The sequence below is a fragment of the Geotrypetes seraphini genome, chromosome 15 (genome assembly GCF_902459505.1).
Source record: "Geotrypetes seraphini chromosome 15, aGeoSer1.1, whole genome shotgun sequence".
NCBI classification, from domain to species: Eukaryota; Metazoa; Chordata; class Amphibia; order Gymnophiona; family Dermophiidae; genus Geotrypetes; species Geotrypetes seraphini.
In genome coordinates, this window is record NC_047098.1 from 2,090,943 (window position 1) to 2,107,902 (window position 16,960).

The window sequence follows — 16,960 nt, forward strand, 5'->3', positions numbered from 1 at the left end:
ATAATGTCACTGCAATGCTATTGGAATCTTTTTTTTTTTTTCTCTTTCCTTATATGGTTATTAAAGAGAGAGAGGAAAGCTTAAAAACAGCTTAACATCTAAAAATGCTAAACTGTGGTCTTGGTGATTTAGATCAGAAATCTATCTATTCGGATGTATCTGTGTGTGTGTGTATGAATGCATGTTCCAGCATAACTGAAATGCATGGACAGATTTCAGCCAAACTTGGTAGACATATGACTTACTATCTGTGGGAGTGGGAAGGGAGTGACATGTAAAAATCAATCCAATACCAGAAAATTGGGCTAAATAAATATCCAGACAATGCCGGGTGATCAGCTAGTGCAGTGGTAGGGAACTCGGGTCCTCAAGAGCCGTGTTCCAGTTGGGTTTTCAGGATTTCCACAATGAATATGTATTGAAAACAGTGCATGCAAATAGATCTCATGCATATTCATTGGGGAAATCCTGAAAACCCAACTGGAATACAGCTCTCAAGGACCCGAGTTCCCTACTCCTGATGCTAGTGTATTAATAAGGATGGAATGATGAATCTCTCAAAGGAGCGATACTGGTTTTGTTTAATATCCTAGTGCTTAGTACCAAAATCTCTTCTCCTTGTAGCCTAACTCTTGATGGCTCACTTCAGAATCCAAAATGTGATTCTAATTGTATTATTTTGTGGTTTTGAAAAGGAAAATGAGCAAAGCATAGTAAAAAGGGACTATTTTTTGTAGTTCCAATCTTTATTTGCAGAAGGCTGCACAAATGTCAGCCGAATGTTGGATCCAAAAATGAATAGAGTTCTATAGATCTTCAGTAATAAATAAAAAACGGCTAGAGTGGCTGTTTTGAAACTATTTATGAAATACAGTATTTAAAATCCCAAACTGAGTTGAGAACCTTTGCTACTTTAGGCTGTACCTTAGATTCATCTTCAGCCCAGCTCTGCTTGCTACAGAGTTTAGCAATGTACTATAAGCACCACCTGGGGCTGGTGATATGCTTCTTACATTGTTAAACTCTAGCAAGTAGAGCTCGGCCGAATAATGAAAAATATTTGACTGAATACCAAAAATGAATAATAGGCATTGAGCTTTAACAAATAATAAAAGAAGCAAGGATTTATTTAATTTGATTTCTATCCTATTGTCCCCAAGGAGCTCAGAATGTGTTACAGGTTAACATACATAATTTCTGTACAAGTTTACGATACAAGTTTTTATCCAAACGTGATACATACTAGGGTCTAATGTTAATATGCATAATATACAGTTTACTGGTTACTATTTGCTATAGTTGTCCGTACGGTACAAGTTATATCCTAATTTGACAAACAAAGTTAAGTTATCCTTATGTGACACATACTAGTTCTGGTACCAATATACATTTCTTTGTAGTCATCGGTTAAGGGTAGGGGTTTAGGTGAAGAGGTATGTTTTCATTGCTTTTCTAAAGCTGTGGAGTCCTTCAAGGGATCTGATCTGCCGGGGCAGTTGATTCCAGAGGCTCAGCATAAAGTGGGAGTAGGACTATCGCTTTGCAGTTGAAGTGCACGACCAGGGGGCATTTTGAGGCGTATTTCATCCTGGGAGCGGATGGACTGGTTCGGCACATAGAAAGCTTAGTCGTCACGTAGGCCAGCACCTTATACACGGATTTGAATGCATGCATCAGGCCCTTGAAGACATCACGTTTGGCTATGGGCAGCCAGTGAGCCGACGTTACTGGTTGAGGGCACGGAGGTTTTTCAAAAGCCTGATCGATGCATTTTGAACACGCTGGAGACATCTTATGTTCTTCACCGTGTAGCCGTTGAATAGTGCATTGCAGTAATCAGGCGGGAGAATACTAAGGCATAGAGTAGTTGGGCAAAGTCACATTCTGAAAAGTAGTTCCTTATTTTTCAGAGTTGTCGCAAGCAATAAAATGAGGAAGATACCACCTGAGAGAGATGGTCGGAAAGTAACACGTTGAAATCAAGGAGTATTCCTAAGTTGCATATATGGTCTTTCTCTTTATAGTAGTTGAGTCCCAGCAAAGCGAGGGATGGGCGCAGTCAGTGTTCTTTGCGGATCCAAAGAAGTTCCATCTTGGAGGCGTTCAGTTGTAATTTGTTGATGGACATCCAGTTTTTGATTTCCGAGAGGCAGGTTAGGAGTTTTGCAATCTGGGCGTCGTGGACTTTTCCTAGCGGTAGGTACAGTTGGATGTCATCCGTGAAGAATTATCACAGTAAATCCCAGATTATCTATATTTGAATTTAAATCACTGTTTGACTGCATATGAATAATGTATTTGGGACCAAATTGATAGGAATATTTGGTACAGTTCTCAACTCAGTCCTTGGGGCATACCAAGCCAGTGCAGGCATTGGATTTCAATGAGTTCAGGGAGCAGTCTTGGTGTTGCAGAGGTTTAAAAGCTTTGAAAACCTGGGTGTAAAGGTTTCTTTAAAAAAAATATTTTGTTAAAGGCCTAATTACAATGTAAAATCACTCTTTTTGAACACAAATAGAATGATTAAAATCCACTCATATTGATCATGTATTTGCATACAGATTTTCTTAATTATTTATAATTTATTTATTATTATTTATTGGGGGGTGGGGAGTGGTATATTTTCCATTGAGAGTTTGTTTTTATTTCTTTAGGTAGGGCGGGAGGGAGGGGATTAATAATTTTATTTTAGATGATTTGGAAAGATGTTCAAGTATTGAATTGAAATTATAATGATTATATTTCTGTACACTTATTGTATGTTTGAAAATGATTCATGAATTTTAATTTCAGTACGGTGGGGGGGGTGGGGATATATACTTTTGTTCTTGATGATATGATTAAGATTTTCAAGTGTTACGTTGAAATTTAATGGATATATTATTGTACACTTGTTTATGATTTAAAATGAATAAAGAATTAAAAAAAATAATAATAATAATTTATTTTATTTCCCACTCCTCTTTTCTCATCTCTTAAATCAAACTTCTTAACATATTAAGTAGTATGCTACGAAGTCTGCAGTCCATGTATAAATGGCTCCTGTGTAGCCAAAAAGTGCTTTATTGCCGTCTCCCTTACTTTATAGCAGTCAGCCATATGAGGGTGGGTGGCTAAGCTGAGCACATTTGAAAATCACTCATAAGTTCTTGGAGCGTCACTCACAAAAATATTTGCAAATCTGGAAAATTGTTGGCATTTAGAACTTGTTGCTCATTTTTTTTTTTTTTTTAGAACTTGTCATCCACATGAGAGAGAATTTGCATGCTCCCTGCCAATTCCTGGTGGTTGGTTCCAGTACTCATAATATACAACAAGTTCTGTGGGGTTGACTCCGGCTGTAGGCTGTCTGTGACATCTAAGAGACACAGCTGTAAAGTTCTGGGTATTTGGCCCAGCATATGTTTCAGTTGGACCCAGATCTATGATTAAGCAATTCTGGCATGAGGACATTTCCCACAAGCTATGTACAAATGTGCCATTCGTATTGGTACATTTGGGGCACTTGTCTGAAATCTCTGCTATTTATACAGCTCATGTCATGCTTTTTAATGTCTTCCTCTCAGCTGCCCACTTCCTCCAATGTGGTGCCACCCTGGAATTCTCTTTGTGTATTTCTTGTTACCTGTATCTGCTTTGTTTTATTTGCAACAGGACAGGCTGATATTGTCCTATTAGTTCTTTCTTCACCTCTTCATGTGACCCCATTTTATTAAAGCTGATCTTGGTCAAGTCTCCTTGGTGACATCTCTGATCAATCTGTACACAGTGGGACCCTTTTACCCAGTCCGTATTTATTTTGCAAGGATTGAAGTGAGAGAACCCCCTCGGCAACATTTAGTACATGCTGTAATCTTAAAATGATCTCTTCGATCTATAAAAACCCAGCCCTGGGGCAAATTCTTTATTACCCTAAAAAATATTCTCTTCATCTTTTCATTCTTTTCGCTATTGATACTTTTCTCTTACACTGCCTGTATTTTTTGTATGTTTTTGCAAATTCTTTATTACCCATCATGAGCAAATATGCGGATTGCTTGGATTTTTCTTTAAACTTTAAAATTTTATTTTATTTTATAATATTTAAAATAACAGTATACTATGTAATTGTACCAACACGGTACTAACAATACGCAGCAAACATAAATCATTTTCAGTGAAACATTTCAAACCCTCTCAATTATAATATTCTCCCCACCCTCACCCCTCATTCAAACTATAACCATGACAAACCCCCCTCCCCCCTGACTGTCTCAATCATCAGTCTACCACATTATCTTTTCCCATCTCTCAAATGTCTCCTGTAATCCCTATCACTAGCTGTGAAACATTCCATCTCCATCCTAGTGTTTAGTCTTGCTTTCCAGTCCCACAAGTAGGATCCCGAGGGTTGCAATGACACAGAGAGCCACTAACTACCCCTCTTACTGTCCACCTCCAAAACAAGAGATATCCTTCTACACCCTCCTATCCAAAAAGTTTGTAAGGGTATATATCCCCTCCTCCTCCTCATAGCGCCAGCATCTATTGGAGACCAAAGGGTTGTGCAATCTATGGGAAGTATAATACCATGGAGTAAGCACTTTATATGTTTTCCTGCACCAATCCCCAAATTGAAGCTTTCTGTACTTCCCCAGCTATCTGTTTCCATTCTTCAGTAGTCAATACAATCCCCAGGATCGCTTGGATTTTAGATTATACCATTTATACTCTGGTTTCCAAGCCCATCTAACTGAACCTATTAAAGTGTTATATTTTATCTGTTATAGTAAATGAGCTGGCTGAGCATGTAATACATATTAGAGAAGGCTTGGCCCCCCATATATCTGGTTTCCCACTTCAACTTGGACTGTTCCACCAGGCCTACTCGCAGGGTACACATGTTTAGCCACCCAACCGATTCAAGAGATATCTGGGCAGAACTCTTGCTTTCCAGACTGCCCAACAGAACGGTTGGCTGGGTAACATCATTAAGCCTCATCCTATCTTAACTTTAGAAAACTAACTAAAACAAACCTGTTCAACCATTTCGTAACCAAGAACTCTTAATGCCTTACCATGTACGCTTCCTATATGTACTCGATGCCTCTACTCTGTGTCTCACTCTGACTCACTCCCACTCAACTTGTATCCGCCCTTCTACACTTGTACTTGACGACGTCATTGTCATTATTTTCGCTGATTGTCTAGCTCTTCTACCGCCTCAAACTACCATGGCTTTGGCGGTATATAAGAATAAAATTATTATTATTATTAGAGAATGATATGGGGACAAATTTTTTCCCCATCCCCGCGGAAACTAATTTTCCCATCCCATCTCTGTGAGTTTTTTTTCTGTTTTTGCCCCATTCCTGCAAACTCCATCCTCATCTGCACAAGCCTCAAACACTTTAAAATCATAAGTGTTCAAGGCTTGTGTGGTTAAGGCAGAGCTTACTGGAATGGGGCAGGGGGACAGCAATGTGTAATGCCTTGTCAGAAACGTTGTAGAAACCTGCAATTTAGGAAGTTGCTTAAAACCCATCTGTTTGTTCAAGCCTTTTTCTAAGTGAATATATAATAGTTGTCGAGTAATGTCTTTATTGAAAAATGGTTTATTAAATTGAAGAATGATGGTACTTAAGAATTAGTTTGGAAGCAGTTATATTAAGACTATGCAGATAGACTATTGTAATTTTGTATGTAATAATGTACATATAGTATGTCTTTCTTGCCTAGTTTAGTATGTATGGAAATTTGTAAGCTGTTTGGATAAAGGTTTTAAATAAATAAAACTCGTGGGGATGGGACAGGGAAATTGAGTTCCTGCAGGGAAGGGGACAAATCTGTCCGTGTGTCATTCTCTAATACATATGTTAGCTGATCAGGGTTGTTGATCTCTTGTTTATTTTTTATTTCTTTCTTAAACTACTTTTCCAGTTGTAAATTGTAGTAGTCTCCTCCAACCAGTCCCTGGCCTGATGAAGAAGGCATGTAATATTGTAAACTTTAGGGACTAGATTCTGTATAGGACCCCCAGTCTCAGAAGCCACCTAAGCAGCTTTTGAGAATCTTACATGGGCGTCCTGTATAGAATTGTGCCTGTCTTCATGGACAGATGTCTAAGCCTGCCTGACATCATGATTCTCTAACCAGGCACCAGTTCGAGAATCGGGTTGCCACTGAGCTGATTGCAGCAAGGGAATCTCCGTTCTGTGATCAGTTTAGCGACTGTGGCAGGGACCCCCGCCATTCGAAGACTACCGACAGGAGGGATGCCCAGTCCCTCCTGCCAGAACCCCTAAAGCTACCCCCACGCCCAAATGTCTGCAGTAGAAGGAGTGTCCAATTCCTCCTGCCCAGTCCCTCTTGCCAGAACCACCCAAGCCCCACCCCCCAAGATCATAGGCAGAATTTTGCTATATTTCAGGCACCTATCGCGCCCCTAGGGAGACGCCTAAACATGCGTCCCGATTGGCTGGTTAGACAGTGGTAGGATGCCTACCGCCACCTACAATTGGGATGCCATTTATAGAATTTGCCCCTAAATGTCTGGGAGTCCCTATGAAGTACTCTCAAAAAAAATTAAAACATAATCGGCTTGTTGCAACCTGAAATTTTCTCTGCTTTCTCTCATTGAGCTACACTACCTTCCTCTGCTTTTTTTGCAATTATTTCCATTTGGTTAACTTTTTTGAATCTGAGCTGCCTTCCTACAGATCACAGCCACCTTCTTACAGAACTAGCTGTCTTAAAGGAATCTCCTCCCCCTGAGTAACAAGAAGAGAGAGCTCATCTTTACTGAAAATGAGACGGTGGTGTGAATTAGCAAAGAACAGCTGCAGCAGAGCTGATGCATGGTTAACATCTGACAAGCTCAATTAACCAAGTCTCAGGAAATGAAGTAAGAATGAGGCTGCCTTCCAGAAGAACTGGGAGAAGATCACAGGAGCAATAAACTGGATGACAAGAGCTTGTGAAACATTAGTAACCTTCAGATTTTAGATTTAGTTCACGCCTTTCCCACTGGTGAGTTACATTCAGATACAATAAATATTTCCCTGTTCCCAGAGGGCTTTAATCTAAGTTTACCCATGATCCCAATTGGCTGGGCTTGGTGTGGTTTGAGCCAGGATGCCATGCAGTTAGTGCCAATTTAGAATGACTTGTAACCATCTGGCAGGTATACTTGTGTGTAGGACTGAGTTGAATAGACACTCTCTAATTTATATGAACATTTTATTGTTTGACTTTCTAAGGGGTAATCTCTAGAAGGAAAGGTAGAAGCAGCCTAAAAAAAGACCAGTACTGGCCATGTTCTGTAGTTTAGACTGAGAGCTTGGACATACAGGATTTCATTGTAGCTCTCTGTTAAGTGATATTTACAATTTGCCATATTGGACGTCTCAAAACAAAATGACTTTCTGTGTATCTTTCCCGCTGTTAAAATAATGCTTGGGATAACAGAATACTGACCTTTCTGAATTGTATAGAGAATACAAACAACATGTAAATACAAAACATGAAAATTAAATATCCAGTAATATTACAAGGATAACGAGGACACATGACAGCCAGAATCCTGACTAGCAACAGGAACTTCTTTATAAGTTCACAACGTGCTCAGAAGTGGAGAAAGTGCCTGATACATTGATGCACGTAAAACGTTTTTGATTGCTTGAGATGATCTACAAGTCACTTCATCCTCTTCCTATGCCACCCAATCTGCCAGCATTAGTAAACAATAAGGTCTTGGCAAAGTCGGAGAAAAACCTCGGCTGATAAAAGCTGATACACCAAAGGCAATTTCATAGCACTGTTCTGAATTCATTACAGTAAGCAGGGTATAATTTCTTTCTTCCAACACAACACTCTGGGCAAGGACTGATTTGGGCAGGAAACTAGAGATCATCTTGTTTTGAATATGCCCAGTTAAAATTAATTGGATAGTTAAAATTTATCTGGCTAGTTCTGCTTCCTAAAGAGAGAGCATTGACTTTCAATACTCTCTGGCTTCATTACTACTACTAATCATTTCTATAGTGCTACTAGAGATACGCAGCTCTGTACATCAAAACAGAAGAGAGAGTCTCTCCTCAAAAGAGCTTACAATCTAGTGATCAACACAGACAGACTGGATAAGAAGATGCATCTATACACAGTGCTCAGGTGGAAATTTACAGAGGGAATGAGAAGACAGATATTGGTGCTTAGCAGGTGGCTTGGAGTTTGGAATTGAAGCAGCTTCAAAGAACTGGGCTTTTGAGTCTTGGTTTGAATACTGCCAGAGATGGAGCTTGATGTGCTGAGTCAGGCATATGGTGCAGCAAAGTAGAAGGGACAGTCTCCTAGAATATTATCTTTGTCCATGCAATTTTTAATTGATTAACTTTGGCTCAATTCTAGAACCCTGTTGTAAAGACTCTTGGCTCCTAAGTGAGAAGGGCCAGGTCAGATAAAGGTTGATAGAGGAATTACTGAATTTTCCAAGATAACTGCAATTTCAAGGAGGTGTTTGCTAATAATTTATTTTAATTCTCTGTTTTCTACTTTTTTGCCTTGCTTGGCATTGAAACAGTAGTGAACTGGTGATGAGAAGGCAACTATTATACTAGGTTTTTTAGCCTGTTACATGTGCTAGGCTTAGGCATTTCTTTCTTTCTTTCTCTCTGCCCTCTGTCTGTCTTCCCTTCTCCCTTACTTTTACTTTCCCCATGTCCAGCAGCACCCCTTCCCTTCTCCACCTGTCCAGTAGTACCCCTTCTCCCTTATTTGCTCACTGTCCAGCATCCGCTAGGCCGGGCAGCCTCAGGACTTTTGCTAGGCCGGCCCGCTTCGCATTATCAAAATGGGCCGGCCTAGCAAATGCCCCGCAGCTGCCGCCGCTGCTGATCCAGAGGTGAGAAGGAGAGGTGTTGTCCTCAGAAGTCACTTAAAGCTCATTAAACCTATGGCCACAAAAATTAGGTTGGTATAATCCAGACAGATAATAATCAATATGTATGTCAAAGAATGTGTCCAGATTGTATTGATTTTAAACCTGACGCCTCAGCCCCACCACTCCACCGCAATGTTAAATTCAAAGAGCGGGAGATTTACTGTGGGAGCCTCATCATTGGCTGTCGGGTTTTTATCATTAATTCATTTATTTTATATTTTTAATAAGTTTTCAGTGTATTTTTCAGTATATTTTTCAGTCGTTAGACTTAGACTTTAAGAAGTTTTAAGAAATAAATATTCTATTTATGAGTATCATAATTCTAAAAGTACTTGATACTTATCTCAGCGTTAAACCCAGGGAGTCAGACCCGACATGTTTCACAGCATTGTGTTTTATCAAGGGTCTCCCTGTAAGATATTAAAAAGAGAAAAGTAGTCACATACAGTTGTGTATAGGGGCATAGAGAGGGTGGATAGGGACAGATTCTTCAGACTGAAGGGGACAACAGGTACGAGGGGGCACTCGGAGAAACTGAAGGGAGATAGGTTCAAAACAAATGCAAGGAAGTTTTTTTTCACCCAGAGGGTCGTGGACACTTGGAATGCGCTGCCGGAGGAGGTGGTCGGGCAGAGTACGGTACAGGGATTCAAACAGGGATTGGACGGATTCCTGAGGGATAAAGGGATCGTGGGATACTGAGAGAAGTATCCAGGAAATAAGTATAGAAACCCGACCAGGTCGTGCATGTGCAAAACCGGAGGGTTAGGACTTCGATGGGAAGATAGGACTTCAATGGGAAACCAGGGTGGCAAGGGGGCCCCTTCTGGTGATTCAGACAGGTGACCTGTTTGGGCCGCCGCGGGAGCGGACTGCTGGGCATGATGGACCTGTGGTCTGACCCGGCGGAGGCACTGCTTATGTTCTTATGTTCTTATGTGTAAACTGCTCCCCTCCAATCTATAATTCATTAAACGTCGGTAGTAGTTCAGTTCAATAGTATACTCACCGAGGGCGCCGCTGCCATCCGACTCCACTACTTTCATGAGAAAAGATGGCGCCGGCGTCCTCGGAGTGAAATTTAAATCCTCCCTCGCTGTCATACAAAACTCCTCCCCCTGCTCAGAAGTCAGCCAGTGTCAGAGATCAAGGCAGGAATGTTGCGTGTCAGAGATCAAGGCAGGAATGTTGCTGGGAAAATTGCCGCATGCGTCGCAAACTTCCGAAGGCAACACTGAGCTATGGATCAGTGATCTAGGCCACACGAAGTTTCAACTGCACATGCGCGCTAAGGGTTTTATTATAGTGGATGTCTCCATTGCCAGAGCTTCTATAATGTATTGCAAGTGATGTCAGTACTTATATACTGTAGCTGGAGATGTACCTAGGCTGTATATAATATATAAACCACTGCATGACCAATACTTACCTTACTGTACCCTTCGTCAACTACACTTTGATCTTACTTGTTTTACTGAAAAATGGGATGAAAAAATAATGTGACTATATAAGAGCTCTATGAAGTATGTAAAAATAGAATAGAAGAAAGTGTTTTAGCTAACTTTCCTTTTAACCATGTTAACCGACCTAGAGTGGTAGGATAGTGGTAAATCACCTTGTCAGAGCCTCCATATGTAGAAAAGAACATTTATTTATTAGATCCCATACTCTCTGCTGTTTTAATTAGAATCAGGAGCCCTGTCATGCCATGTTAAGTATTGCAGGATTTCTTTTCTGCTATAGCACTGAAGCAGACTTGTCTTGGAGATGCCACCCACTTACTATTTTCAGCAGCCCTTTCTTTTTTCCCCTGCTGGCATATTGCTGTGGTGAAATCAGTTAGTTTAGCAGGGTTTAAAAAAGGTTTGGATAATTTCCTAAAAGAGAAGTCCATAAGCCATTATTGAGATCCTAGGATAAGCAGCATAAAATCTGTTTTACTACTTGGGACTTGGGTTGCCACTGTTGGAAACGGGATCCTGGGCTTGATGGACCTTCGGTCTGTCCCAGTAGGGCAATTCTTACCATATGTTCTTATTTCTAAGACCCTTTTTACCTTTCAAGCTGACTTGTGCCACCACAGTTGCAGGGTCCTGTCATGTCACCTTATGCTGCTCACCCATGTAATTTCTTCTATGGCTGTCACAACTTTTTATAGTTTGCTTGTGCCCTTCTCTGCCACCATCAGTCTCTAGTGTAGGTCCTCCTTATGCAGCTGCCTTCTGTCTTTTCCCCTGCCTGAGATCTCATGTATGCCATTCAGAGTCTTTTTTAGTTATATCATCAGGTCTTTATAGCATTGCATAGGTGACAATAAACAAAGACACAACATGTTAGCTGGATGAGATGATGATGGCTTCAGTGAGAGACAGAAAGGTGAACCTCAGAAGAAACTGATGTCGGTTACAGAGAATGGAAATTGGACAGGGAAGGAGAGATTTTGTTGAAAGGAGAAAAGAAAAATACAAGAAGGGTTTGACGTTAAGTTCTAAGAAGAAGTCATTTTCTATATTTCATGTTCTATATGTGTTAATGTTACATTGGCATGTATCATAGCCTTGGAGTTTTCAAGAGAAGGGTGTTTTGAAATTGCAGCTTTCTGAGCCGAGGGGAAGTTGATGTTGTAGAAATGAGTTTTGGACCTGTTCAGATTGGGATTTTAGATTGTAATACCTTGTGTTATATAACACAAAGGGGTGTTGTATTTGACTTGCTATTTTTTATTCTCTCCCCCCCCCCCCCAAGGCTGTGAAGTGGAATGCAATGGCCAGCTCATCAGACAGCGAGGATGATGGTTTCATGGCTGTGGACCCTGACGATGTGGTGGAAGGCACGATGGAGCAGGATGAGGAGCCACATCATGTGCTGCAGATAGACCAGACTAGACACAACCGATCAATGTCTGAACTGCCAGAAGAAGTTCTGGAATACATTCTGTCTTTCCTGTCTCCTTATCAAGAACACAAAACCGCAGCTCTGGTCTGCAAACTGTGGTATCGACTTATCAAAGGTATGCTAACTTGCAGTAATTTCAAGGCATCTTTAGGTATCTGGTAAAACATAGTGTAAGCTTGTGGTGACCTACAGGTTACCAAGGTTCAGTCTTATGTTCATATGATATATGAGAGGAACATTAAAAATCTGACAGCTTGGAAAATGCTGCCTTAGCACTTAAAGGGTGGGCTAATAAATCTTCCCATATGTCTGCACAAACATTGTTTTCAGGTTTTTAAATGCTCCTAGGGTCTCTACCTTCTTCGTTGTTAAAGGTAGGCTGGTCTTCATTTAGGTCCTAGTACTTTAAAAGTTGAACCACAATACTCTTGTAATATAATCTCTTGATATGAAGGGATCCCAATCAAAGATTTAGAAGCTGACCTTAAAGATTTTAAACTCACCAAATTATTCAGAACTTTGAAAACCAGTAATAAGATTTTAAACGTAATTCAGTACTTGTGATGTGTCATATGTACTGATAACTCAGTCTGAAATTTTAATATTGTCCATAACAAAGATTTTAGACATATTGAACCTTTCTGTCATCATCTCTACTGTGCAGATGTCAGTATCCAAAATATTACAGTTTTCAGTTTTATGAGAACATCTTAAGGTTTTAGGCACTGCAGCTCACATGCAGAGAGCCATGTGAGCAAGAAGAAAGCAGTGGCTTATCGTCCTGTGAGATTGCAGCAACTCTTTCTTTCTTTAGGCTGCTTCTCCTGCTGGTTTTTCACGTTCTAGCGCGCTCTCTCTTCTCCAGCTCTGCATGGGTCTCTGCAATCATTCCATGTTTGTACAGCATTCCCCCAGGAGGAAAATTAAATTTGTGCCACTGAATCTTTTTTTTTTTTTTTTTTTCCTTTCTCTAGGTGTGGCACATCAGTGTTACTATGGCTTTATCAAAGCTGTCCAAGAAGGGAACATTCAGTGGGAGAGTCGAACATACCCGTATCCTGGGACCCCCATCACACAACGCTTCTCACACAGTAAGTGAGCCCAGATCTCACATGCAGCTCTGCAAGGTTAATTGGAGTTTAGCTAGTCAATAATTAAAGATACCCTGCTATTCCTTTCCTTCTACTTCTCTATTCAGCATGGTATAGAGGAATGATACCAAAATCTGCAATCGAGTACATACCCCTGATGGTGTGGATAACATGAGGAAGGACCTAGTGAATGAAGCTTGAGGAATAGTCTGAAATTTGGCAGCTATGATTTAATGCTAAGAAATGCAAGGGCATGCATTTGGGCTACAAAACCTGAGGAACGATTCAGTTTAGGGGTGAAGAACTTTTTGTGCAGGAAAGAGAAGTGGGACTTGGATGTGATTGTATGTGATCTTAAGGTGGCCAAACAGGTTGAAGAGGTGCTGGCAAAAGCTAGAAGGATACTTGAGTGCATAAGAAGTGTATAGCCAGTACATTCTGGAGACCACATCTTCAAAAAGATATAAACAGGATGGAGTCTTTCTAGAGGAAGGCTACTAAAACGGTCAGTGGTCTGTGTCATAAGGTGTGTGGGGATAAACTTAAAAATCTCAATATATATACTTTGATAAAAGGTGGAAGAGGGGAGATATGATAGAGACATTTAAGTACCTATGTGGCATAAATACACATGAGGCGAGTCTTTTTCACTTGAAACTCCAGATGAGGGCATTGGATGAAGTTAAGAGGTGATAGGCTCAGGAGTAATTTAAGGAAATACTTATTTACAGAAAGGGTGGTAGATGCATGGAAAAATCTGGTGGAGGTGGTGGAGGCAAAGACTGTGAATGCAAGAAAGTATGGGACAGGCACTTGGGATCTCATGAGAGGAGGAGATAGTGGATCCTGGGGATGGACAGACTGGATGTGCCATAATGTTTATCTGCCATAATGTTTCTATGTTGCTTTCTCCATGGATATTTTTTTATCTGTGGACTATTTTCAAAGTAAAATTATACGGGTACTTCAATTTGGAAGAATTTCAGAGGAAGAACTGGCCGCCAAGACACTTTTCTATTTCTTTCCTGTTAATAATGTGCTTTTTTATTATTTTTTTTTTTGGTCTAACCTATCTCCAAGAATGACTTCATTAGAAATATGCTTTTATCCCAGGACAAGCAGGCAGCTATTCTTGACTGATGGGTGACGGCACCGACGGAGCCCCGGTACGGACAATTTTAGAGTGATCTCACTCTAAGAACTTTTAGAAAGTTCTAGCTCGGCCGCACCGCGCACGCGCGAGTGCCTTCCCGCCCGACAGAGGCGCGCGGTCCCTCAGTTTCTTAGTTTCCGCGGAGCTAAGAAGACGCGTTTTCAACGGCTGTTGAAATTTTTTTATAACTTGCCTTCCCGCTCGCGTAAACTTTTGACTTTATTACTTTCTTTTATTACTTTACTTTTATTTTGGTAAAAAAAAACAAAAAAAAAAAACTTCTTTTTTCTTCAATTTCGGTTTTTCCCCGGCGGGGCCTTCTGCCACCATCGAAGCCTCGGCCTTCGATTTGGCGGAAGCCGTTTTCCCTTTCATGCCCCCTCAACCGGGTTTTAAAAAGTGCCAGCGGTGTGCTAGGCCTATATCTCTCACGGACCCACACAACTGGTGCTTGCAGTGTTTGGGTCCTGAGCATCAGGCCTCTTCTTGCACCCGCTGTGCTACTTTAAAGAAAAGAACATTAAAAAATCGCTTAATTCAACAGCGTTTGTTATTCGGTGCCGAGATGTCCGACCCCGTTCCTTCGACTCCGGCTTCGGCACCGCTTCAGTCGGCACCCTCGTCTTCGACGCCGCGTGATTCCACACCGGCATCCCAACAGTCAGGTAAGCCGGCTAAGAAGCCTTCCCCGCTGGAACGTCTTCCGGCCTCGAGTGCAGTGAGCCCAGTCCTGCCGCCGGTTAGACGCCAGCGGAAGCGCTCCGCCCCTATTGAGGTGAGTCCCTCGACATCGGGCTCCTCATCTCCGGGGCGTAGAGCGGCACCGCAGGTACCGCAGAAGAAAAAAGCGGTACCGGTGCCATCCCTCGATGACCGCATTACGGCCATCCTTCATGTGCAGCTTAAGGAGCAATTAGAACGACTCCTTCCTGCTATAATGACACCGAACCTTCCGGTGCCAGTCCGCACCGAGCCATCGGTACCGGTTGTACATCAACCCGTGTCGGTACCGGTTGTCGAACCTGTTTTACCTGCTTCTACTGTCTCGGTACCGCTTCACCTAACTTCATCGGTATCGATGCCAGTCCTTGCACCGGAGCCGACAGCTCACCATCAATCGGTACAGACTTCGGCACCGGTGCGACCGATAACATCGCCTGACTCGGTATCGATGAGGTCGGGTAAGTCGGTACGCAAAACCCGACACATGCAAACATCGACACCTGAGTCTCGGGACCATTCTTCCCATGTCAGAGACCCTGATCTGTGGGGGGACTCAGAGGAACCCTTTCTTTCTGAAGGAGAATGTTCCTCAGAGGAGGAGGATTCGGCTCTCCCTGACCCATCCTCCAAGCAGACCACTTCCTCTTTCTCCAATTTCTTGAAAGAGATGTGTGAGTCTTTGTCCATTCCTTTGGAGGCTGAATCCAAAAAGTCTAAAGCTTTTTTGGATGCCCTTGATTTTGATCAGCCTCCAAAGGAATTTTTGAAGCTTCCCCTTCATGACATCTTGAGGGAAACTTTCTATAAAAATTTAGAGACTCCTTTAACTGTTCCAGGGGCCCCACGTAAACTGGATTCTCTATACAAGGTAATTCCCATTCCTGGGTTCGACAAGCCTCAACTTCCACACGAATCCTTATTTGTCGAATCCACCCTTAAAAAGACTTCAGGAGCCAGTGTATATGCATCTGTCCCTCCTGGCAGAGAAGGAAGGGCCATGGATAAATTCGGTAAGAGGCTCTACCAAAACGCTATGTTAGCAAATAGAGCTAGTAATTATGCTTTTCATTTTTCTTTTTATTTAAAGCATCTCCTTACCACCATGGCTTCCTTCGAGAAGTATCTTCCTTCAAGAAAACATCCATCTTTTCACTCCTGCTTGTCGTCTCTATTCCAACTTCGTAAGTTTATGGTTAGGTCCATATATGACACCTTTGAACTTACATCTAGAGCGACAGCTATGTCGGTGGCTATGCGCCGTTTGGCCTGGCTTCGGGTATCCGAGCTTGATGTTAACCATCAAGATCGGTTAGCCAACGCCCCATGCCTAGGGGATGAGCTCTTTGGGGATTCCATGGACTCTACCACCCAAAAGCTCTCGGCTCATGAGACGCGCTGGGATACCCTGCTCAAGAATAAAAAGAAGCCTCCTCCACCGAGACCATACAGGCAGCAATCGGCTTATCAACGCCGTTTCACAGCCCGTCCATTGCCTACCACTGCTCAACAACCTCGACGTCAGAGGCAACAGCAACGTCAGCCTCCCCGACAGCAGCAACAGCAGCAACCTGCGAAACAACCTCCTCAGCAGAAGTCACAGCCCTTTTGACTTCTTTCTCCGCAGTATAGCCAGTATCCCTGTTCCTGTTCTCCTGCCTCAACCAATAGGAGGTCGACTTTCTCTGTTCTTCAGCCGGTGGGAAGTAATCACTTCGGACCAATGGGTCCTCAACATCATCCGCCACGGCTACTCTCTCAACTTTCAGACTCTCCCACCTCAAAGCCTGCCAAAAGAGTCTGCTTTGAACAGTCCTCAATCAGCCCTCCTTATTCAGGAGGTCCAATCCCTCCTCCTTCTGAACGCTATAGAGGAAGTTCCTCTAGATCAAAAGGGGCAGGGATTCTACTCCCGTTACTTTCTAGTTCCCAAAAAGACAGGAGATCTCAGACCCATCCTGGACCTTCGCGATCTCAACATTCATCTAGTAAAAGAAAAATTCAAGATGCTTTCTTTAGCCATACTTTATCCCCTTCTAAATCAAAACGACTGGCTATGCTCCCTCGATCTCAAAGAGGCTTACACTCACATACCGATCAATGTAACCTCAAGACCATATCTCCGATTCATGATCAATCATTGTCATTACCAGTACAAGGTGCTGCCCTTCGGTCTTGCCTCAT

The 16,960-nt window shown here is 42.0% G+C and overlaps 1 protein-coding gene across 1 annotated transcript in view; it reads left to right on the forward strand.

The window, feature by feature from the left end:
- FBXO42 (F-box protein 42) overlaps positions 1-16,960 on the forward strand; it is a 64,957-nt gene that overhangs the window by 3,519 nt on the left and 44,478 nt on the right. The window contains exons 2-3 of the mRNA XM_033921931.1: positions 11,663-11,927; positions 12,787-12,903. Of these exons, the coding sequence (XP_033777822.1) occupies positions 11,681-11,927; positions 12,787-12,903 (364 nt within the window). The 5' untranslated portion in view covers positions 11,663-11,680. The remainder of the gene's footprint in view (positions 1-11,662; positions 11,928-12,786; positions 12,904-16,960) is intronic.